This window comes from Oncorhynchus mykiss, chromosome 6, assembly GCF_057628025.1.
Source record: "Oncorhynchus mykiss isolate SJ-2025 chromosome 6, ASM5762802v1, whole genome shotgun sequence".
Classification (NCBI taxonomy): Eukaryota; Metazoa; Chordata; class Actinopteri; order Salmoniformes; family Salmonidae; genus Oncorhynchus; species Oncorhynchus mykiss.
Genome location: NC_143027.1, coordinates 14,294,785 through 14,321,007, shown reverse-complemented (window position 1 = coordinate 14,321,007; position 26,223 = coordinate 14,294,785). Strand labels below are relative to the sequence as shown.

Sequence of the window (26,223 nt, the reverse complement as noted above, 5' to 3'; positions counted from 1 at the left end):
CTGTTTTTTGTTTTTTTGTTTTTGGACTCACCGGAGCAGACTTTATAGTTGTCGTTTGAAGTCAAGTATATGCTAGTATGGGTAGGTAACAGTGTTTTGAGTGTGGGGATGTTGGCCATAAGCGACATGCTTGCCCAAAAAGGGAGAAGGTGGAGAGCGGGACGCAGGTGGTCCTCGTAAGCATGGGCCCACTGATATAGGGAGAGGTGGGCCGACAGTGGTAGAGCAGCCACAAGTACCTGTTGCTGAGGAACAAGTTGTTTGTGTTGAGGGTACGGAGTTGCAGCTTGTACCAGAGGGGAACATAGCATCTGATGTGCAGCAGAAAAATAGTGTTGTAGGATGTAAGGATGGATCTGGGGAGCCATTTCCCGAGACCGGTGAGGAGATGCCCAGTACGAGTAATGGGGTACAGGAGGGGGTTCAGGTTGGACTAGTCTCCCAGGCAGGGGAGGAGATGCCCGGTACGAGTAATGGGGTATAGGAGGGGGTTCAGGTTGGGCTAGTCTCCCAGGCAGGGGAGGAGATGCCCGGTACGAGTAATGGGGTACAGGAGGGGGTTCAGGTTGGGCTAGTCTCCCAGGCAGGGGAGGAGATGCCCAGTATGAGTAATGGGGTACAGGAGGGGGTTCAGGTTGGGCTAGTCTCCCAGGCAGGGGAGGAGATGCCCGGTACGAGTAATGAGGTACAGGAGGGGGTTCAGGTTGGGCTAGTCTCCCAGGCAGGGGAGGAGATGCCCAGTATGAGTAATGGGGTGTAAGTGGGGAGTGTTGAGAGGAATGTGACAGAAGGGAGTCAGGGGTCCAGGGCCTCAGTTGAGGAGGATCAGGAGAGGGATCTGGACATGTCTGATATCCCTGTTGATGTGATAGCAGCCGACGAGGACTCAATTTACAATCTAGGTGAGGAAAATGGGTTCCTGGACTGGACTTCTGGGAAATCTGTTAAATATGTTTTTCATGTTGTTAAGTTTGTGAGGTCAGCTGTGGTGTTACAGAAGATGGTGGGGTTAGACCAGTTGAGTGTGAAGAAGTGTTTCCGCTTCAGGAAATGTGTTACTGCTGTCATGGCAGCAAAAGGTGGTGGGAAACGTGGTAAGGATAAGAAAATATTAAAACAGTGATGATTATCATTCCTCATAGGGTGCTTTTTTCTCTTTGTCTGGTTTCTCTGTGGTTTATTCTGTTTTTCCGTTCTCTTTTCTATACGGAGGTACTAAGGGTAGGTTCTCTCAATATTAATGGGGGAAGGGACAGGAATAAGAGGGGAAGGGACAGGAATAAGAGGGGAAGGGACATGAATAAGAGGGGAAGGGACAGGAATAAGAGGGGAAGGGACATCAATAAGGGTGGGAGGGACAGGAATAAGAGGGGAAGGGACATGAATAAGAGGGGAAGGGACAGGAATAAGAGGGGAAGGGACAGGAATAAGAGGGGGAGGGACAGGAATAAGAGGGGAAGGGACATGAATAAGAGGGGAAGGGACAGGAATAAGAGGGGAAGGGACAGGAATAAGAGGAGAAGGGACAGGAATAAGAGGAGAAGGGACATGAATAAGAGGGGAAGGGACATCAATAAGAGGGGAAGGGACATCAATAAGAGGGCTTGGGTATTAGAAGTAATACAACAGAAAAGGCTTAATGTAGTTTTTCTACAGGAGACACAGTGATGAGGCTAATGAGGTTGACGAGGGTATGTTGTGAGAGGGGCAGCATATACTCAGTCATGGTACTAATTTCAGTGCTGGGATGGCAATTTTGTTTTCTTCAGGCTTTGGGCTGACTGTGGAATCTACAACAGAGATTGTCAAGGGTCAGGTTTTATTGGTCAAGGCGGATGTTATATATACAGTTGAAGTCGGAGGTTTACATACACTTAGGTTGGAGTCATTAAAACTTGTTTTTCAACCACTCCACAAATTACTTGTTAACAAACTATAGTTTTGGCAAGTTGGTTAGGACATCTACTTTGTGCATGACACAAGTCATTTTTCCAACAATTGTTTACAGAAATATTATTTCACTTATAATTCACTGCATCACAATTCCAGTGGATCTTAAGTTTACATACACTAAGTTGACTGTGCTTTTAAACAGCTTGGAAAATTCCAGAAAATTGTCATGTCTCTCGAAGCTTCTGATAGGCTAATTGACATAATTTGAGTCAATTGGAGTTGTACCTGTGGATGTATTTCAAGGCCTACCTTCAAATTCAGTGCCTCTTTGCTTGACATCATGGGAAAATCAAAATAAATCAGCCAAGACCTCAGAAATAAATTGTAGACCTCCACAGGTCTGGTTCATCCTTGGGAGCAATTTCCCAACGCCTGAAGGTACCGCGTTCATCTGTACAAACAATAGTACGCAAGTATAAACACCACGGGACCACGCAGCCGTCATACCGCTCAGGAAGGAGGCGTGTTCTGTCTCCTAGGGATGAACGTACTTTGGTGTGAAAAGTGCAAATCCAGCCTAGAACAACAGCAAAGGACCTTGTGAAGATGCTGGAGGAAACAGGTACAAAAGTATCTATATCCACAGTAAAACGAGTCCTATATCGACATAACCTTAAAGGCCGCTCAGCAAGGAAGAAGCTACTGCTACAAAACCGCCATAAAAAAGCCAGACTACGTTTTGCAACTGTACCTGGGGAGAAAGATCGTACTTTTTGAAGAAATGTCCTCTGGTCTGATGAAACAAAAATATAACTGTTTGGCCATAATGACCATTGTTATGTTTGGAGAAAAAAGGGGGAGGCTTGCAAGCCGAAGAACACCATCCCAACCGTGAAGCACGGGGGTGGCAGCATCATGTTGTGGGGGTGCTTTGTTGCAGGAGGGGCAGGTGCACTTCACATAATAGATGGCATCATGAGGCAGGAAAATGATGTGGATATATTGAAGAAACATCTCTAGACATCAGTCAGGAAGTTAAATCTTGTTCGCAAATGGGTCTTCCAAATGGACAATGACCCCAAGCGTACCTCCAAAGCTGTGACAAAATGGCTTAAACCGTCCCACCTGGCCAACTACAGTATAAATATTTAACTTTCATAAAACCATACGTGTAGTACATCAAAATAAAGTTTAACTTCTTGTTAATCCAGCTGCTGTGTCAGATTTGAAAAAGGCTTTAAGGCAAAAGCACACCATGCGATTATCTGAGGACAGCGCCCCGCATACAAAAGCATGAAAAACATATTTCAACCATGCAGGAGCGCCACGAAAGTCAGAAATAACGATATAATAAATGCCTTACCTTTGATGATCTTCTTCTGTTGGCACTCCAAAAGGTCCCAGATACATCACATATGGTCCTTTTTTTCGATAATGTCCTTCTTTATATCCATAAAAACTCAGTTTAGCTGGTGCGCTTCAGTCAATAATCCACCCAGTTTCCCTCCATCAAAATACATACAAAATGAATCCCAAACGTTACTAATAAACTTTTCCAAACAAGTCAAACAACGTTTATAATTAAACCTTAGGTACCCTATTAAATGATCAAATTTAAGACGGAGAATCGTTATTGTCTTTACTGGAAAAAAATACCAAAGAACGCGTTCTCTTCCACACGCTTGGAAACACTACAGCCAAAATGGGAGCCACCTAGAAAAACTACAATTTCTGGCTCATTTTTCTCTTTCTAAAGACTGTTGACATCTAGTGGAAGCCCTAGGAACTGCAATCTGGGAGGACTTGACCTTATAATAAAAGTGACAGCCATTGAAAACAGTGGTAGGCTGAATTCTTTTTTGGGGTGGGGGTGGTTTCGCCTGCCATATCAGTTCTGTTATACTCACAGACGTAATTTTAACAATTTTAGACACTTTAGTGTGTTTTCTATCCACTGGACTGGAACTGTACAGTGGATTTTACTGTTGATTGCACTGCTGAATAACTTTACCTGCGGTCAGCTACTCGTCTGTCTGGTCTATTAACTACGTTTGAGCTTTCTGATATGTGGAGAGTAAGAAAAATGGAGGGCTATTAAATGGAATTTTGAGTCCTTGAGACAATGGTGGGAGGTTGGGAAGGCCCAAATAGGTGGGGTTTTGCAACCGTATACTGCTCTCTCGTATTGAAGTTAAAGAGAACAGGACAGTTGCTCACTCAGAATGACCTCGGACTAGTCATGAACCTACAGTACAGGAGACATGAACTGAGGTCGTTTTTACATGAAAGAGTGAAGGGTGACTTGATTAGGTCTCGCTTTGCTACCCTCAAAGATATGGATGCTCCTAGCGTTTTTTTTTATACCTAGGGCAGTCGACATTGCAACGCAAACAGATGTCTGCCTTCTTCTCCCTGATGGAAAGGTGACCACGGATGACGGTGAGATGCGCCAACATGCCATGGATTTCTACTCTGCCCTCTACAAGGTGGAGGATTGGGATCCTCTGTGTGCTGAACAGTTGTTACAGGGATTTCCTCATTTGGGCCCTGAGCAGACAGCTGCTTTGGACACTGACATTACTGACATCAGGCCGAGCCCCTGGCATCAACTGTTTACAATCTGATTTCTAGAAGCACTTTTGGAGGTCTATTGTTGTGGATTTTTATGAAGTGGTGTGTGTGTCTTTTCATGAGGGTTCTCTTCCTGTATCCTGTCAACATGGTGTGCTGTCATTGTTGCCATACCACAATCTTATTTTGGGGCCGATATTAAATAAATGTTCTACTGTAGGTAGCGTTACCTACCACTAGTCGGCTGTACCTATGTCAAAACTCCGGTATTTTTCAGGCTATAGCTTGTTTTCTTTTCTTTAAAAAAAAATAGTGAACCAACATGTTTTCCCATGGCTGTCTTGTCTCTCTGCAGCAGACAAATATATGGTGAGCAATATGTTTGGAACAAAAAAACTCAATAAAATCACAGTATCAAATCGCAATACATATTGTATCGGAATATGGAAGTGCAGCTCAGTTCCTACCACATTTTGTGGGCCGTGTTCACTTTCTCAATAGCAAGGCTATACTCACTGAGTCTGTACATAGTCAAAGATTTCCTTTATTTTAGGTTAGTCACAGTTGTCAGCTTTTCTGCCACTGTGTACTCTCTGTTTAGGGCCAAATAGCCTTCTAGTTTGCTCTGTTTTTTTGTTAATTATTTCCCATGTGTAATTCTTTCCAGCCCTAACCCACACCATAACCCTAACCTTAACCCTTACCATAACCCTAACCTTAACCCTTACCATAACCCTAACTTTAACACTTACCATAACCCTAACCCTAACCTTAACCCTTACCATAACCCTAACCTTAACCCTTACCATAACCCTAACTTTAACCCTTACCATAACCCTAACCCTTACCATAACCCTAAACCTAACCCTAACCTTAACCCTTACCATAACCCTTACCATAACCCTTACCATAACCCTAACCCTAACCCTTACCATAACCCTAAACCTAACCCTAACCTTAACCCTTACCATAACCCTTACCATAACCCTTACCCTTACCATAACCCTAAACCTAACCCTAACCTTAACCCTTACCATAACCTGTAACTCTAACATATAACTAACCACCTAACCACTCTTACCCACACACACACACACACACACACACACACACACACACACACACACACACACACACAGTAATGTAATCCCTCTCTGTGTTAGATTAGTGTGCAGACAGATCCAGTCTAGTGAGCTAACAGGTACAAACCCTCTCTTACTCCCTCCAGTTTGTTCTTCCGCTCTCCTTCTCCCCGTATCTGTGCGCCTCATCCATTAGCGCCAACTGCGATTAGAGACGTGTGTGTGAGGTAACTGAGCACCCCCACCCAGCCCCGTAGAGAACCAGCCACCGTTGCAGCATTGGCACAGTGGGCTGGGCTGGAGTTACCTCCTGTCCCGCGCCACGGGTGGTGTGTGTGGTGGGGTGGGGTAAGCTTCTGCTTCCTCTCTACCTGAACACCTGCAAGCTGAGACCCACCCACCATCCCCATCCCCTCCTTGTTTCTCCTCTCTCCACCACTCTCATCCCCCCTTCCCTCTCTGCCTGTGAGCTGGGGCCATTGTGGGGGTTGATGGTGTTGAGTTCATGCCAGATCTCCCCGCAGCCCCTGAAAGACAAGGCTGTTATTGCTCTAGGGACCGCAGGCCTCAGCAACTCTTCCTCCAAACAAATTTGCTGTAACTTTATATGCAATTGGGCCTTGAATTGGGAGCAAATAGAGCAGGCTTTGTGATGCCCAGAAGGGTGAGGAGGGTAGGAGACGGGGGTTGTTTGGAAGGCAGTGGAAATGATACCAGGCTCTTTTATTTGGGGCGAAGTAGGACTCTTATCAGTGGGAGAGCCCCAGACAAGGGAGTTACTTCTGCAGGAAACTGGAGCACCTATCACCTGCTTTGCATTTAGATCTAAATAAAAAAGAGAAGAACGTATGCACACACACTCCTCTCCAGGTCCATGTAAATTGCTCCTTTGACTCCACTTGAGAAAGCTAGCTAACTTTTACCATCAGAAGTTTGCATTTTATTTGACCTTTATTTAACTAGGCAAGTCAGTTAAGAACAAATTCTTATTTACAATGACGTCCTACCCCGGCCAAACCCGGACAACCTGGGCCAATTGTATGCCACCCAATGGGACTCCCAATCACAGCCGGATGTGATACAGCCTGGAATCAAACCAGAGACTGTTGTGACGCCTCTTATACTGATGCAGTGCCTTAGACTACCTTAGACTGCTGCGCCACTCTGGCGCCACTCTGGAGACCTCTCCTGAATTTTTGCCCTACAGCAATGGACAGCTTGAAATAGATAAACTGTAAATGTTTCACTACCTTTCTAACTGAAAACATGAGGGAAAGTGAAATACAATGACACGTTGATTCAGAGGACACTGTGGAGTCTGGGGTTTGGTTTTCATAGACAGAAGGACATCTGCAGATGGGGATGTGTTAATCAATTATCTCTGTTTTATTCTCATTCATGGACACGGTTGCTATTACAGGACATTTTGACCATTTGTGGGTGTCTTTGGTTAAGTGTCTATTACAGATTGCTTGTTGTTATGGACATATTTGTTTCTATGTTTTGGATGTGATATACAACTTCTTCTTACTAAACATAAAACAGCTCTTTGTCTCCCCGGCAGGGGGCAGTCTAGTACCACAGAATGGGACTGTCCTGTCCAGCCAAATAGGACCCGTATAGGCTTCCTGTCAGAACATGACTTGTTCTTTATTTGCTATCTGGTAGCGGACGGCTGGTATCTGGATAGATATTCATGTAGTAAAGATAAAGCCAAATTCACTCTGAAATCCAAACGTCAGTTGACTTCTGGAGAGGGGTGTTAGACTAGTACACGCTCAGCCAAAAGCACTTCATACGTTCCCCAAGAGCTCCATATCCGAGCCGTAAAGCCGAGCAGCGGAGCACTGTTTAGTAAACCACATAGTGCCAAAACTATAAAGCCCCAATCTTCCACCTTCATCAAAATGTAATAGATGAATGAAACACACATCTGTTCCTGATGGGATTATATTCCTAAATCTGTGCCTTGCGTGCTTTTGATAAGGGAATGCCTTTTTATTTTTATGAATATTATTTATTGTGTTGAAATGTAATGTGTATGGATTGACTACATATACATGGAATAATCATAGAGAGTTTAAGGGGATTCTCTGTTCACTGTGTTTCCACTGTCTAGTAGTTTGTAGAAATAACCAAATGTTTTTTTTAATACTTCAAGTTTGCCTTATTGCTTTTTACAAATGCACATGGAATGTTTCATATCATGTTCAATGTGAACATATTCTTTTATAGAACAATAATCATGCAATGGAGGTAGGTACTTAAAAGTATTTTCAAAAGTTTTTCATTGAAGTACATTTTCTTACCTTATTTTGTATTCAGTGCAATTTTTTTTAGGGCCGGTTTGCTTTCATTTGGAAACAACCCAAATATCTATTAGTTAGACCATATGCTTTGAGATGCCATCATTGACTTGATGTTAAAGCTGATACAGCTTCCATTTTGACATTCCTTAACATGAAAAATAATTTGAAAATAATTTAAATCCATATAACATCATTTGTTAACGTAAATCAAATAAATGACTTAATAGCATCTTACACTGATGCCGTGTTGAGGGTGAGTTTAGTAGACACAGGAAACAATGGATTTCTCTCCTTTCAGTGTGCAACAAATAGGAAATGATCCTTAGCATTGTATTCTATTTTCTTCTATCTTATACCTATACTACCAGGAATACACTAGAAGGGGTTTATTTGATTCATCATATATATATATTTAACCTTTATTTAACTAGGCAAGTCAGTTAAGAACAAATTCTTATTTACAATGGCGGCCTACCCCGGCCAAACCCTCCCCTAACCCGGACGACACTTGGCCAATTGTGCGCCGCCCTATGGGACTCCCGATCACGGACAGTTGTGATACAGCCCGGGATCGAACCAGGGTCTGCAGTGACGCCTCTAGCACTGCGATGCAGTCCCTTAGACAGCTGCATGTTTGGAATGCAAACATACATGCACATGTCAAAACAGAAGTTAAGGAAGGGATGGAGCAAGCTGTGTGTCTCTAAGTCTAGCACTGCCACCCAAAACACCAGCCTGTGAGCTGTGTGTCTCTAAGTCTAGCACTGCCACCCAAAACACCAGCCTGTGAGCTGTATGTCTCTAAGTCTAGCACTGCCACCCAAAACACCAGCCTGTGAGCTGTGTGTCTCTAAGTCTAGCACTGCCACCCAAAACACCAGCCTGTGAGCTGTGTGTCTCTAAGTCTAGCACTGCCACCCAAAACACCAGCCTGTGAGCTGTGTGTGTGTAGCTCTGAAAATACCTGTGTAGACACACACACACACACAAAGCTCACACACACACACACTGTATAGCCACATGCCTGAGATTCTGTAAATGTGTTTTTCCTTTCTCCGGTCACAGACCTCCATGGCTGATTCCCTCTCCTTCCTCCCCAGGCAGAGAGTGTTTCAGTAGGGAAGCGATGGGGGAGGTCTCCCGGTCCCGGCGTTGCAGTCTTCTCTCCCCAGCCGAGGGGCTGTGAGACGGGGCAGGCTTGGCCTCTGATGGGCCGGGGTGTCGTGTTCCTCCAGCTGTCAGTCACAGCCTCGCCCAGAGCTAGAATAACTAAATGGGGATGAGGTGGACGACAGGTTAAATAACCCCAGGCAGAGGGAAACTAGACGGACACAGACAGACACACCACACACCACACACCACACACCAGAGACACACACCACACACCACACACTCACACACACACACCACACACCAGAGACGCACACACACACACACCGCACACCAGAGACGCACACACACACATGCACACACACACACCACACACACACACACACACACACACACCACACACACCCGAGACGCACACACACACATGCACACACCAGAGACGCACACACACACATGCACACACACACACCACACACCAGAGATGCACACACACACAGACACACACACCACACACCACACACCACACACACACACACACCAGAGACGCACACACACACATGCACACACACACCACACACACACACACACACACACACCACACACCAGAGACGCACACACACACATGCACACACACACACCACACACACACACACACACACCACACACCAGAGAAGCACACACACAGACACACACACCACACACCAGAGACACACACACACACACCAGAGATGCACACACACCAGAGACACACACACACACACACACACACCGGAAACACACACACACACCACACACCACAGACAAACACACACACCACACACCAGAGACGCACACACACACGCACCACACACCAGAGACACACACACACACACACACACACACACACACCAGAGACACACACACACCAGCCAGACACTGCAAAAGAGGGAGCTGCAATCATGTCTTACTCTATATCGTGCCTTTGTAGGAGAATGTTAATGTATTGCAGACGTTCAACCAGGTTGGTTTAGATGTACATCTACACTGTATGTGTGAAGGTACAGTACCATTCAAAAGTTTGGACACACCTACTCAGTCCAGGGTGTGTCTTTATTTTGACTGATTTCAACATTGCAGAGTTGGAGTGAAGACATCAAAACTATGAAATAACACGGAATCATGTAGTAACCAAAAAAGTGTTAAACAAATCAAACAATATTTTATATTTGAGATTCTTTAAAGTTGCCACCCTTTGCCTTGATGACAGCTTTGCACACTGTTGGCATTCTCTCAACCAGCCTCAGCAGGAAAGCGTGTTTATCAATCTTGAAGGAATCTCTACATGTGCTGAGCACTTGTTGGCTGCTTTTCCTTCACTCTGTGGTCCAATTAATCTCAATTGGGTTGATGTCGGGTGATTGTGGAGGCCAGGTCATCTGATGCAGCACTTGATCAAATAGCCCTTACACAGCCTGGAGGTGTGTTTTGGTTCATTGTCTTGTTGATAAACAAATGATAGTCCTACTTAGCGCAAACCAGATGGGATGACGCTTTTCTACAGAATGCTGTGGTACCCATGCTAGTTAAGTGTGCCTTGAATTCTAAATAAATCACGGACAGTGTCACCAGCAAAGCACCCCCACACCATCACACCTCCTCCATGCATCACGGTGGTAACCACACATGTGGAGATCATCCATTCACCTACTCTGCATCTCACAAAGACACAGGAACCATAAATCTCAATTTTGAATCCGTCAGACCAAAGGACAGATTTCCACCAGTCTAATGTCCATTGCTCGTGTTTCTTGGCCCAAGCAAGTTTCTTCTTCTTATTGGTGTCTTTTAGTAGTGGTTTTTTTTCTCAGTAATACAACCATGAAGGCCTGATTCACGCAGTGTCCTCTGAACAGTTGATGTTGAGATGTGTCTGTTACTTGAACTCTGTGAAGCTTTTATTTGCGCTGCAATTTCTGAGGCTGGTATCTAATGAACTTATCCTCTGCAGCAGAGGTAACTCTGGGTCTTCCTTTCTTGTGGCGGTCCTCATGAGAGACAGTTTCATCATAGCGTTTGATGGTTTTTGCGACTGCACTTTCAAAGTTGTTGAAATCTTACGCATTGACTGACCTTCATGTCTTCAAGTAATGATTGACTGTCATTTCTCTTTGCTTATTTGAGCACCCCTACCTTGTCACAACACAACTGGTTGGCTCAAACGCATTAAGAAGGAAAGAAATTCCACAAATTAACTTTTAACAAGGCACACCTGTTAATTGAAATGCATTCCAGGTGACTACCTCATGAAGCTGGTTGAGAGAATGCCAAGCGTGCAAAGCTTTCATCAAGGCAAAGGGTGGCTACTTTGAAGAATGTCAAATATAAAATATATTTTGATTTGTTCAACACTTTTTTGGTTACTACATGATTCCATATGTGTTATTTCATAGTTTTGATGTCTTCACTATTATTCTACAATGTAGAAAATTGTTAAAATAAAGAAAAAACATGGACTGAGTAGGTGTGTCCAAACTTTTGACTGGTACTGTATATTTTGGTACAGCTGATGAATAGACAAAATAGAACTGAATTGTATTTGTTTGCAGAAGTACATGTTTCCTGTTTTGCTTAAATACACAGGGTTCAGTATGATATGGTCTGTCTGCTGAAATACACAGGGCTCAGTTTTATATGATCTGCAGTGCTTCAGTGTAAAAAGACCAGAGGAATCATTGTTTATCTGTGTGGTGGTACGGGACAGTAGATGAGTGAATGAGTGCGGTTCCGTTTATGTTCTGAAGTTAGACTCTGTGTCTAGAGTGGGAGTGCTAGAGTTACCTAGTGGCGGTAGGGTAGCCTAGTGGTTAGAGCGTTGGACTAGTAACTGGAAGGTTCAAATCCCAGAGCTGACAAGGTACAAATCTGTCATTCTGCCCCTGAACAGGCAGTTAACCAACTAGGCCGTCATTGAAAATAAGAATTTGTTCTTAACTGACTTGCCTAGTTAAATAAAGGTCAAATAAAATAAAAAGAGAGAGAACGCTATAGAATGCTGAGCTCTCACTCAGCCAGTATGGTGTCAGCTCACAATCAGCCAGTTTAGTGTCAGCTCACACTCAGCCAGTTTAGTGTCAGCTCACACTCAGCCAGTATGGTGTCAGCTCTCACTCAGCCAGTATGGTGTCAGCTCACAATCAGCCAGTTTAGTGTCAGCTCACACTCAGCCAGTTTAGTGTCAGCTCACACTCAGCCAGTATGGTGTCAGCTCTCACTCAGCCAGTATGGTGTCAGCTCACACTCAGCCAGCTCACACTCAGCCAGTTTACTGTCAGCTATCACTCAGCCAGTATAGTGTCAGCTCTCACTCAGCCAGTATAGTGTCCACCATACTGGCTCAGCTCTCACTCAGCCAGTATGGTGTTAGCTCTCACTCAGCCAGTATAGTGTCAGCTCTCACTCAGCCAGTATAGTGTCCACCATACTGGCTCAGCTCTCACTCAGCCAGTATGGTGTCAGCTCTCACTCAGCCAGTATAGTGTCAGCTCTCACTCAGCCAGTATAGTGTCCACCATACTGGCTCAGCTCTCACTCAGCCAGTATAGTGTCAGCTCTCACTCAGCCAGTATAGTGTCAGCTCTCGCTCAGCCAGTATAGTGTCCACCATACTGGCTCAGCTCTCACTCAGCCAGTATGGTGTCAGCTCTCACTCAGCCAGTATAGTGTCAGCTCTCACTCAGCCAGTATGGTGTCAGCTCTCACTAAGCCAGTATAGTGTCAGCTCTCGCTCAGCCAGTATAGTGTCCACCATACTGGCTCAGCTCTCACTCAGCCAGTATGGTGTCTGCTCACGTAAGGATATTGAAATATTAAGACGGGTGCTGGATTTTTCTAGTAAGCACTCCTGAATTATTGAAGATTATTTTTCCAATTCCCTTAACAGACCTTTATTAAAGACAGAGAAAGAGGTAGAAACATGTTTTTATATATTTTAGCTGTGGTGCTAAATTATGAATGAATTTCTATGTGTGTGCGCCTGGCATGCGGGAGCGTGTGTGCATTGGGTTCTGGGGCTTTAAGGTGTAGGATGATGATCCACGGGGAGAGAAAGAGAGTCCAGTACACACCTGATCCAGTACACTAGTGTTAGGGCAGGGGTTGTAGAGGGAGGCAGCAGGAGGACAGAGAGGTCAGTAGGGAGGAAGATGTTCGTTAAACGGGGGACAGAGAAGGTGAGGACTTACACATCCACTATGTATCCACCAACTCCTCAGCTGTTCCATGAGAGGCTAGGGGACATCTCTCATCATTAGCACTTTCCTGGATTAAAATGTACTTTGTTCAACCAAACGTATAGCTTTATCATGGATATATCATCATTGACTGTACAAGGTGTGACCACCCAATATATCAGCTGTTCTGTGTTTTAAAAACATATTTTCATTGCCAGTGAAAGTTTACCTTTAAAACTAGAGCGATCTTTTATAAATGCATTTGTTGCAGACGTAATTCATTTTGAAAACCCATTTCTCCCATCCCATATTTCAAGACTGTTTCTATGGACTTGAAATAATGAACGTTTGCATCCTTGAGATTGATTAATATGCATTGTCGGAAAATATGTTAATGTATAAGATATTTTCACATGGATTGCATTTTTTTCACATTTCAGTTATGTGTTTTCTACATTGATCTTCTTCATCAAAAATAGGGATGTCGGAGGATGTTTTTAACATTTTGTGAAATGATGAGATATAAAGAGAAATAGGTCATATTTTTTATCTGTACTTTACCTATACTTTCACAAAAGTGGACTATCAACCATTTAGTGTTTGTGAATTATGTCTCCTTAAGCATTTCATTTTCATAGGATCGTGATCATTTATGTTCGGGTTGCAAAAGACTGTACTGCGCAGGTTTGGAGGCGCTTAGTTCTGGAATGATGCTTTTTTTAGTTAGGATGAGAGATAAGGTGTAGAGAGGGGATCAATGGAACAGCTGACTAGGGAGGTGGAATAGGGGTATTTGGAGAGGGGTGACAGGGTGAGCGGCTCATTGTGTGGCTGGTCAGGTGCTGGGTTGAGGGTGAAGGTCATTTTAACTAATTGTGCTTGAAACAGAAAGTGACCTCAGCCCAGTGAATGATGGATGATAGGTGTTTGTGAGGGAACGTTGTGACAGCCGATACTCATCTTCCTCATCCTCAGATGAAGATAGGCCCTGTCCCAGCCCAGGGTTCAGGGGTCCTGTTTTGTCACCATGGCCGTCCATTTAAGTCTTTCTTCTGTTGCATTAGCTGTCATAGTATCTTACGTATGGGTCTGTGTGCTTTCCTGTTTATGTGTATTATGCGATGTGTATTATGTGTATTATGCGATATGCAAGTGTGTGTGCAAGTGCCATTGCAGGTCTCAGCTACATAAGTTCCTAAGTTTTTCTCTCTATCGATCTTCAATTCTCTCTCTCTCTCTCCCTGTGCAGGTCTTTGTTCTGGTGGTGTGGAACTTTGAACTCTACATGATTCCTCTGGTTCTGTTGCTGCCGCTGGCCTGGAACTATATCCTCATCTCTTCGGGGAAGGACACCAGGCAAGATGTGGTGAGTGTCCCTGTCATGTATCACTACGCTGTTCTGCCCCCTTAATTGTCCCATACGGCAAGCGTTTACATCTCACACGCATTTCTGTCAATCATTTATTTAATCTCATTTCAATAGATATGGATTTAATCATAAATATAATGACACATTTACTATGGAAAATAGATACAAAACCCCTACATAGAAAATATACAATGTGTTTGTTCTTAGACACCATAATTGTAAATGCATTCAAACAAAACAATTAGTAAAATAATTCTGTAAACTTGGAGGTAACAGGAAGGGACTAAGGAGTGGACTTATTTAATTGGCACCTTCCCTCTGGATATAGTAAAGAAGAATTAAAGAATTTAAAAAATCCCAAAATAATACAACCAAGAAATAGACACTGAGGGAAATTCTGTCTGCTTTTCTGAATGAGAAATGCCAAGTGCCTTGAACTTTGAAGAATCGCTCCCAAATTCTTCCTTTGCATATTTTGAGGCAAAGAGAGGACGTAATAGCTTGTCACCTTGAGCAACGTTATGCCATTTACCTGGTTGTATATTTATTTAATTCATGTATTTTTTATCTCTTATTCCAATTAAACAGTGTCAAAGCAATGTCACGGAGAAGTGGACATGTTTTAATCATTGCCGAGGTGCACCTGGAGAGTCGTGAGAGAGTGGTGCGAGCGTGAACAATGAAGTGATTAATTTTAATAAGTGTGTTTCCAGACTACCTTAGAATGCACAGGGAAGAGTTCCCCGTCTCTCAAAATATATTACCCAATTTTTCACGAGTGCGCAGTTAAAAAGAATATGCGGGATTTGGAACAGATAGCCGTTAAAACAATGAAAACAACAAGTAGAACGAACTTCTTATGGCCTTGAATTGGAAATATATAGAGCAGGATTTAATGAATGTTGCTGTGAACCTACTAGTTTTAGTATTACCAGAGAATTAGGAATTTATTGGACGTTATTTCATGTTTTCTACAGCAATACTCATGGCAGATGGAGAGGAAAAGCAGGCATAGATGTGTTCTTCAGGCATACAGTAGATGTGTTCTTCAGGCATACAGTAGATGTGTTCTTCAGGCATACAGTAGATGTGTTCTTCAGGCATACAGTAGATGTGTTCTTCAGGCATACAGTAGATGTGTTCTTCAGGCATACAGTAGATGTGTTCTTCAGGCATACAGTAGATGTGTTTTGCCAGTGCAGATGTTGTAGCTGGGTCACAATTAAAAGCATCCAATAAATGTATTTTTCAACGGAAGGAAGTGGAAGGTATCTCTTAAAAATGGAAAGGACACATACATAACAGTATGCACATCATGGAGCATAGTTGCTAGTGTATTTCTGCGTTTCGCCTCTGTGTCAATGCTCTGTACATGTCCCCCTGTAGATGGCAGCATTGCTTGACCAAAAACATTCAACAAAAAATTATTTATTTCTTTACCTCCATAGCGGTAATGGTGGGGCTGGGGGCTGGGGGGACAGGGGGGCTGGAGGGACTAGATGGTGGAGGGTTAATAGTGGAGCTGGGGGGGGGGGGGGTCGGCTCTCATGTCTGCTTCCAATTAGTCCAAGCCCCTGATCTAGCCTCAATTCCATGATGAGTCACAGCACTCCACTCCACTCACTTGCAGTCCCTAAAAGAAGGGAAGTTTGTTTTTATCAACTCCGGGGATGGTGTGTGTGTGTGTGTGTGTGTGTGCGCATGTCTTTGTGCTTGTGTCTGCATGAGTGTGTGTGCTTTGTGCATTTGTTAGTGTGTGTGCTTGTTTGTTATTTAGGGAGTGTACTGTATATACAGGAACATTTGTTTAATTGTTTAACATTTATCCCCACCTTACTTCTGAGATCGTTGCACTGAGGGAACATGCACTATAGCTGGCACAAAAAATGTCCTCTGTAGAAAATCAGCAGTCTCTTGTCTTGGCGTGTGATATTAGTTGCTGATGATAGGTGAAACTGAATGTGATGAGGCTGCCCCTCCTCCTCCTTTCCTCTCTTTGTGATGGTTGAGGAGCTGTGACATGTTGTAAGGGTCATTCTAGGAGTTTATCACCCTGCATCTCCCACCTGGGCTCGGCTGCTGTCTTCACACTGTCAGTCAGTCAGACAGACGGACGGACGGACGGACGGACGGGCGGGCAGGCAGGCAGGCAGTCATTTCACCTTCTAGTAATATGAGCCCTCTAGAGACACACACAGCAGTCACAACCAACCAGACAGTAGTACACATCTGTGAGAGCGACAGAGAGACGGACTGTGGGATGTGTGTAAAGGAATGAGAATGTTATATGAAAACCATGCTAAACAAACAGGCATGCGCCAAGCTCTTCATGCATACAACTGGTGTGTCTGTTTGTTTTGAGTCAGTGTTTCCCATTCCCATTTGAGTCAGTGTTTCCCATACAGTCACTGTATTTCTACATGCTGTAATTTTCACCTCAGGGTCACTGATGCTCTTAGGTCAGTTCTCCCTAGCCAGGCCTGAACCTTGACCAGTAGATGTGCTGAACAGAAAAGCTGGCCTTAGACCAGCTATTAAAGGCCTGGTGAAGCAACAATGTCACTGACCCCTGCTTTTAAACTGTCGTCCTCTGACCTCTAACCCTGTTATCATGTCTGTCAACTGTTGCACCATTAGGTGCCCTGTGTGTGACCCTCTCCAAGGCTGTGTGTGGCTTGTTATGGAGGAAAGTTATGATTAACATAGCAGGCACTGCTGGGCCATGTGAGCTATGACAGGAGAGGTGGAGGGAGAGATTACAGTTGTGGAGACAGGGTCCTAAGACATCTTTACAGCTACAGACAGTTAGTCTGACCAATGCCACAGCATCATTGTTTGCCATTCGCATTGCAGTTGAAACATTATGGAACTCGAAGTTACTTAAAAATGGAAAGCTGTTCAAGCTTACAAACTGGCCCTCTGCTTTTTATTAGAGACCCCTACTGTGGGGAGGTGATAGTGTAGACTAGTGTCTGTAGACAAAGATAGGATGACAGCACCTACAATACCACCAGCACAACTAATACCAGCACCACTACCATCAGCACCTACAATACCATCAGCACCACTACTACCAGCACCTACAATCCCACCAGCACCTACAATACCACCAGCACCACTAAAACCAGCACCACCACCACCAGCACCACTCTAACCAGCACCAATACTACCAGCACCAATTTCACCAGCAGCACTACCACTTTCACCAGCACCAATACTACCAGCACCAATTTTACCAGCACCACTATCATCAGCACCACCAGTACCAGCACCACTAAAACCAGCACCACTATCACCATCACCAATACCTCCAGCACCACTATTACCAGCACCACTACCAACAGCACCAATCTCATCAGCACTAATACCATCAGTACCAATACCATCAGCACCACCATTACCAGCACCACTACCACCAGCACCACTCTCATCAGCACCACTATCACAGCACCACTACCACCAGCACCAATAGCACCACTACCACAGCACCACCAACACCAGTACCACTATCACCAGCACCACTATCAACAGCACCACTACCACCAGAACCACTACCACCACCATCACTAACATTACTATTACCCCTAAAGTGTGAAGTCACCCATTTCCCATCCTGGAAACGTGGAACCGTATGGTGGGTTCTGTCTCTGGGTTATTGCTGGGGCGGGTTGCCGGGTGGCTGGGCTCAGTCAAGCGGGGGACAGCTCAGCTGCAATGGAAAAGCTGTAGGCCTGGATGACCGTCCTTGGAAAACCGACCGGCACTGTCGAGCCACTAGCCTGGAAAACTCTTTACCAGATGTTGTGGAGGTGTTCATTATAACATGAGCTGTCATGGTGCAGAAAGATGCCGGTGATCTCTCTCTCTCTCTCTCTCTCTCTCTCTCTCTCTCTCGCTCTCTCTGTCTCTCGCTCTCTCTGCCTCTCTCTCTATCTGCCTCGCTCTCTCTATGTTTCTCTCTCTCTGCCTCTCTCTCTCTCTCTGCCTCTCTCTCTCTGCCTCTCTCCCTCTCTCTCTCTCTCCCTCTCTCTTTCTATCTCTGCCTCTCTGCCGCTCTCTCTGCCTCTCACCCACCGGCCAGCCGATATTTTGATGAAGAAGAAAAGGATGAGAGCAGGCTGGCTCCGCTTGTCTTCACTCAAACCAAAGGAAAACCTCCACAGTGGCCCTGCCCCAAATACAGAGAGCTAGACAAAAAGGAGAGAGGGAGAGAGGGCTACGGCGGTGCCTGGTAGGTTCTCCTCAGTTCAGAGGTAGACAAAAAGGAGAGAGGGAGAGAGGACTTCGGCGGTGCCTGGTAGGTTCTCCTCAGTTCAGAGGTAGACAAAAAGGAGAGAGGGAGAGAGGGCTTCGGCAGTGCCTGGTAGGTTCTCCTCAGTGCAGAGGTAGACAAAAGGGAGAGAGGACTTCTGCGGTGCCTGGTAGGTTCTCCTCAGTTCAGAGGTAGACAAAAAGGAGAGAGGGAGAGAGGACTTCGGCGGTGCCTGGTAGGTTCTCCTCAGTGCAGAGGTAGACATGGCAGTCGGTGACAAAATCAAAAGGTCATGTCACTTTTGACTGGGAGCGTTTGTGCCCCGTTAATTTCCCCCGTGCCGCCCCGTCTTCGCTGGCAGGCAGACGGTGTTGATAGCGGGGTGAGAACGCCGCGCCAGTCTCCCAGCCTCCTCCTCTTTATCCTTGTGAACCTCTGTACCCGTCGTTGTTAACAGTGTCAGCACTCCTGCTCCGTGTTCTGCCGCAGTCTTTGATGTTGTTCTGTTGCTGCTCTCTCTGACTGTTTGGGTTGTGTGTGTGTGTAGGTGTGTGTGTCTGTGTGTGGTGTGGTGTGTGTGTAGGTGTGTGTAGGTTTGTATGTGTGTGTGTAGGTGTGTATGTGTGTGTGTGTGTGGGGGGGGGGGGGGGGGGGGGGGACTTCAGCACTTCCTCTACCCACTCTGTGACACCTGCTTTCTTCAGTCAGGCGCCTGCCCCTCTCTACCACACATACCATCCCTCTCTACCACACATACCATCCCTCTCTACCACACAGACCAGCCCTCTCTACCACACATACCAGCCCTCTCTACCACACATACCAGCCCTCTCTACGACACATACCAGCCCCCTCTACCACACATACCAGCCCTCTCTCTACCACACAGACCAGCCCTCTCTACCACACAGACCAGCCTTCTCTCTATCACCCATACCAGCCCTCTCTACCACCCATACCAGCCCTCTCTCTACCACACATACCAGCCCTCTCTCTACCACACAGACCAGCCCTCTCTCTACCACACAGACCAGCCCTCTCCAAGACACAAAGATACAAACAAAGTCTATCCCAGTCTTGTTTGAACAAAAATCAGAGGTCTTTGCATTGTTCTGACTGACTCAATGCTGACATGTGTATGCCAAGACAGTGGAAATGAAAGTGAGTGCATATTCTATGTATCGCTTTTGAATGCTGTCATGATAATGATTGGCACTTGGACTGGTTTGTGTGATCAATAATAGCAGCCAACCACACCCCTCCCTGCCCCCTGCTGGGTGAGCCAGGCCTGAGTCAGTCCAGACAGAAGGCCTCCCTGTGAGAGCAGGGCTCTGCAGCTTGTGAAGGGTCGGGTCAGATAGACTGCCTACTCTCCTTATCAGTCTTCCAGCCCTCCACTCTGATCGCCCCTCTCCTCCAGAGCCTAAACCTACACACCACACACACACACACACACACACACACACACACACACACACACACACACACACACACACACACACACACACACAGTATACCAAGCAGGGCCTGGAGAGGGGAAGACCCCAGCAGCAGCAGTTAAAACCCTCTCACATATCAAGGAGGAAAACCAGGAGGAGGAGAGGGGAGGAGAGAGAGTTTACCTTTATGCTCGTTGGGATGTCTGTCTCGGCGTCAATTCCCCTAGCGTCTGTCATTCCCCTAGCGGCCGTCATTCCCCTAGCGGATATCATTCCCCTAAGGCTGTCATTCCCCTAGCGGATATCATTCCCCTAAGGCCGTCATTCCCCTAGCGGATATCATTCCCCTAAGGCTGTCATTCCCCTAGCGGATATCATTCCCCTAAGGCTGTCATTCCCCTAGCGGATATCATTCCCCTAGTGGCTATCATTCCCCTAAGGCTGTCATTCCCCTAGCGGCTGTCATTCCCCTAGCGGATATCATTCCCCTAGCGGCTGTCATTCCCCTAGCGGCTGTCATTCCCCTAGCGGCTGTCATTCCCCTAGCGGATATCATTCCCCTAGCGGCTGTCATTCCCCAAGCGGCTGTCATTCCACTAACGGCTATCATTCCCCTAGCGGCTGTCATTCCCCTAGCGGCTGTCATTCCCCTAGCGACTATCATTCCCCTAGCGGCTATCATTCCACTAGCGGCTATCATTCGAAAGGTTAGGAGAAAGAGAGCAGAGATTGTGGATTTTCTTCAGCCAGCCTGGCGGTAGGAAACTTGGTGGGGGTCGGAGGAAGAGAGGGGGATGGTGTTTGCATGGCAAAGGATGATTTCTATCTTGTCTAGTGTGTGTGTGTTTATCCCTGTGTATATGTGTGTGTGTTTATCCCTGTGCGTGTGTGTGTTTATCCTTGTGCGTGTGTGTGTGTTTAGGTTCATCGACCCATCCAAGCCCTGAGTGGTAGTCCGGCGTATCCACATCCACTGTAGGGTTACTATTCCCTCTCCTCCCCCCAGCCAGCAGGCCAAGTAAAAGTCTGCTGTAGTTTCCTACTGTACATCCATATCTCTGCCTGCTCCCTGCTCCTTTAGGGCACACAGGTGTCAGGATGTGAGACCTACTGGGGCTTAATGACTGAACAGAGGAAATGGCTTGCCATGGCCCTGACCCTATAAACTGGTTTTAAACAAGCCAGACACACATAAACCCTGCAGGACTCATGCCCTCCAGAGCATGTGTTCACAAGCACCACTCCACACTAAATGGTCTATACTTTATTTAGACCTTTCACCAAGCTGTGTATTTGACATATTTCACCTGAGTATTTGTATATATACATGTACCCTCTGTAATCTGTGAGTATAACCTGTACCGTTCAGAAGATTTGAACGCTATGAATATGTTAATTTCCCCTTGGTAAAGTGTTGGATTGAAGCGCGTTGCAGGCGGTGTGAGCGTTCCACCATCCTGTCATCAGTGAGTCTTTGCGGCGGTGCAGGCGGTGTGAGCGTTCCACCATCCTGTCATCAGTGAGTCTTTGCGGCGGTGCAGGCGGTGTGAGCGTTCCACCATCCTGTCATCAGTGAGTCTTTGCGGCGGTGCAGGCGGTGTGAGCGTTCCACCATCCTGTCATCAGTGAGTCTTTGCGGCGGTGCAGGCGGTGTGAGCGTTCCACCATCCTGTCATCAGTGAGTCTTTGAAGCGTTGGGTTGTAATTATGGTAATTCAGACGATGTGATAAGGGGATAAACAGCTAAATGATACGATAAACAAACAGTCTTCATCATTACAGAATTGGGAGGGGGGGGGGTAATTGATGTCTTCCGGAGACACAGCGTTTAGCTGTGGAAATCTTCAGGGCTGATGAGATGACATGTCCTTCCTTTTGTTTATACATTTTACACTCTCGTACCGGTGAACAAGGCTGTTCTCTTTACCGCAGGCTAGACGGGAGGAGGAATAGAAAACAGGGGAATGACTATCATTCCCTCTGTCTCTGTGGGTCATGCCTATCTATAGTTAATAGCTCTGTTTTAGATAGCATGGGGCCTACAGTATGATAGTGTGCTGTGTACTGTAGTAAAGGCTGTGTTTGGAAAAATCCATGATCTCTTTTTGTGCTTCCTTTATGGTTGTTGATTCTAACACATTGTGTAGTAATATTTATCATGTATGATATTATAAATACCTCACATGCGACTCATGATTAGACGAAGCAATTAGCCAATAATATGCAGTGAAGAAATGTCTGAGAATGGATTCTAAATACAAGTGTATTTAATTACTTTGTAAAATGAATGGATTCACATACAAAGCATAAAGTTTAAGTTAAAAAATAACATGAACAAGCATTTTACAAGGCATTGTTCTAAGCATGGTCAGAGTGTAAGAGAGAGAAATCATAGCCTGAATGGCCATTCCTCAAGAGTCCTTGGGGTGGAGAGAGAAAGAAAGACTGTATCTCAGTAGCGCAGGTCAGGAACAAATCAAATCAAACTTTATTTGTCACATGCGCCGAATACAACAAGTGTAGACCTTACCGTGAAATGCTTACTTAAAGCCCTTAACAAACAGTGTATAACATTTCAGGTAAGACCCAAGTGCAGACTGTGTTGAAGTAACAATGTGTATTACAGCAACAGGGTCAGGCAAACGACAGGTCAAGGCAGGCAGGGGTCGATTATCCAGAGTGGTGGGGCAAAGGTACAGGATGACAGGCAGGCTCAGGGTCAGGCAGGGTCAGGGTCAGATCAGGCAGAGGTCGGTAATCCAGAGTAGGGGCAAAGGTACAGGATGGCAGGCAGGCTCAGGGTCAGGAGCAGGCAGAGTGGTCAGGCAGGCTCAGAGTCCGGACAGACAAGGGTCAAAACCAGGAAGGCGAGAAAAAGAGAGACTGGGGAAAAGCAGGAGCTGAGAAAAACTTGACAAACAAGATGAACTGGTAACAGACAAACAGAGAACACAAGTAGAAATACACAGGGGATAATGAGGAAGATGGGTGACAACTGGAGGGGAGTGGAGACAATCACAAGGACAGATGAAACAGATCAGGACGTGACACAGTGCAGGTCAGGAAGAGTTAAGAAAATATTTACCAAATAGACTAAAGAAAAAATGTATAAAAAGTAACACAATAACATGACAATAATAATTGTAAGTAGGGGTAAAGTGACTATGTGTAGATAATAAACAGCAAGTAGCAGCAGTGTACAAAACAAATGGAGGGGGGGTTCAATGTATTAGTCCGGGTGGCCATTTGATTAATTGTTCATCAGTCTTATTGCTTGAGGGTAGAAGCTGTTAGTTAAGGAGCCTTTTGGTCCTAGACTTGGCGCTCCGGTACCACTTACCATGCGGTAGCAGAGGAAACAGTCTTTGACTTGGGTGACTGGAGTCTTTAACAATTTTATGGGCTTTCCTCTGACACCGCCTATTATATAGGTCCTGTATTGCAGGAAGCTTGGCAAAGTGATATACTGGGCCATACGTACCACCCTCTGTAGCACCTTATGGTCAGATGCCAAGCAGTTGCCATACCAGAAGAAGCCGTTAGCCAACCCTACTGAACTATAAACAGACACTGCTCCTCTGACTACTATTTACTCCCTCCACACACAACTGGAGCTGAAGCCATCTTAGTTTCAGCAGGAAGCTGTATTTACATAATAAGCTTATGTCACTTTTTTAAATTTATTATTCCAATAAAACAAAGGGAAAAAATCTATTAATTTTGTGAAGCAGTGGTTTTTGGATTTCTCCAATTTGTTTGCTGAGGCAGGGCGGGGGTGGGGTAGGGGTTATGAGACAAGATAAATGCAGCTCTTGGCAGCTCACAGGTTGATGATGCGCCTGTTTGTTTATGGTACTGCTGCTCCTGCTGACCTTGTAGCTTTGATGTGTGATTGACAGATGGGGGGACGGGGGAGGGTGGGGGGGTAACGATCTGTGCTGGTCTAGTACTTCGCAGGCAGGCAGCACAAACACGTGTGATACTACTGACTCTGTCTGTCGTTGTCTGTCGTTTTGAATCAATTTCATATGTTAAGATTGTATAGATACTTTATTTAGGCCGATTGTAAGTGATTTGAGAGGCCTTGTATATCTAATTATGGTGGTCTGTATGGGTTTTTATCAGAGAGATAAAAATAAAAAAACTTTCAACAACTCCTCTTTTTAGAGTCAACTTCTCGTCATTCACAGACAGGAAGGCAAGGACATGTGTTTCCATGAAAACATATTTTCTTCCACATCCTGATCCTCACTTCAGCATTCCCAGATACATACTGTATGGAATGATTTATCTTTCATCATTGCTTTCAATCTCTCTCTCCCTCTCCCTCCCTCTCACTCTCAAGTGGAGGGATTGGTGGCCTGCTGTAATGGCTGTTGTTTCATCGGTTTTGAACCAGTGAAACACATGGTTACACTTCTTTGTTATTGGGCTTACTCTGCTGAAGCCCCTCTTCTACGTACTCCTCCTCTCTACTCCCCTATAGTAATGGGAGAGCTGGGGGACTGGGTGTAGGTTAGAGATGGGTTCAGATTGGTCTGGAAGACCAAGAGACTACAATCAGCCCTGTATTGCCTTGTGTTGACATCAACCATATATACAGTACATGTACAGTATGCATTGTGCAATTTGTAGGGATGAGAATGAATAAGAATGCCTGTTTGCCCCTCGTAATGCATGTATTTCTGTCTCTTCTTCTCTTGTTCCTGTGACAACCACCATGCAGCAAGCGATGGAGGACTTGCTGGAGAATGAGGATGAGGACTATGACAAAGATGACAAGGTAATTATATCTCTGTCTGTCTGTCTGTCTGTCTGTCTGTCTGTCTGTCTGTCTGTCTGTCTGTCTGTCTGTCTGTCTGTCAGTCAGTCAGTCAAGGGACAGGACATCTCAGGGGTGACCGTGTTCCACACACAGGAAATACTAACACATATATGGTATGTGTACTTTAGATGCACACGTTCAAATCTGCACACATGCACGCACGGACACACACACACACACACACACACATGCTCACATGCACATATTCTCTCAAACACAAACACACACACACACTTTGAACATTGATAGTTGTCTTCCTAAAATGGGTCCAGACATACACTGAGTGTACAAACATTAAGAACTGCAATGCTGCTGGGTTTTTCACGTTCAACAGTTTCCCGTGTGTATCAAGAATGGTCCACCACCCAAAGGACATCCAGCCAACTTGACAACTGTGGGAAGCATTGGAGTCAACATGGGCCAGCATCCCTGTGGAACACTTTCGGGGTGGGGGGTTCCCAATGTTTGGTATACTCACTGTACATTACATTCTCTACCCATTGTAACCTCGTCATGCATAGTATCATGGTTGTCAGTATTTGTGATTTTCAATCTCTCCCTGACCGACTTTGTAATACCTACATGTTTCAAGCAGACCACCATAATCTCTGTGCTCAAGGAAGTGAAGGTAACCTACCTAAATGATTACCGCCCCGTGGCACTCACGTCACTAGCCATGAAGTGCCTTGAAAGGCTGGTTATGACTCACATCAACACCATCATCCCAGAAACCCAAGACCCACTGCAATTTGCATACCGCCCCAACAGATCTACAGATGACGTAATCTCAATCGCACTCCACACTGCCCTTTCCCACCTGGACAAAAGGAACTGCTGTTCATTGTCTACAGCTCAGCGTTCAATACCATAGTGCCCACAAAGCTCATCAATAAGCTAAGGACCCTGGGACTAAACATCTCCCTCTGCAGCTGGATCCTGGACTTCCTGATGGGCCGCCCCCTGATGGTAAGGGTAGGTAACAACACATGCTACCATGCTGCTCTTCAACACTGGGGCCCCTCAAGAGTGTGTACTTTGTCCCTTCCTGTACTCCCTGTTCAGCCATGACTGCGTGGCCTAGCATGACTCCAACACCCTCATTAAGTTTGCTGATGACACAACAGTGGTAGGCCTGATTACCGACAACAATGAGACAACCTATCGG

General features: G+C 45.4%; 1 protein-coding gene across 8 annotated transcripts in view; it reads left to right on the top strand.

Annotated features, from left to right (window-relative positions):
• LOC110525302 (multiple C2 and transmembrane domain-containing protein 1) overlaps positions 1-26,223 on the top strand; it is a 246,940-nt gene that overhangs the window by 185,083 nt on the left and 35,634 nt on the right. For all 8 annotated transcript variants that reach the window (XM_090237030.1, XM_036979436.2, XM_036979435.2 and 5 more), the window contains 2 exons: positions 14,423-14,539; positions 24,960-25,016. In XM_090237030.1, coding sequence (XP_090093156.1) covers positions 14,423-14,539; positions 24,960-25,016 — 174 coding nt within the window. The remainder of the gene's footprint in view (positions 1-14,422; positions 14,540-24,959; positions 25,017-26,223) is intronic.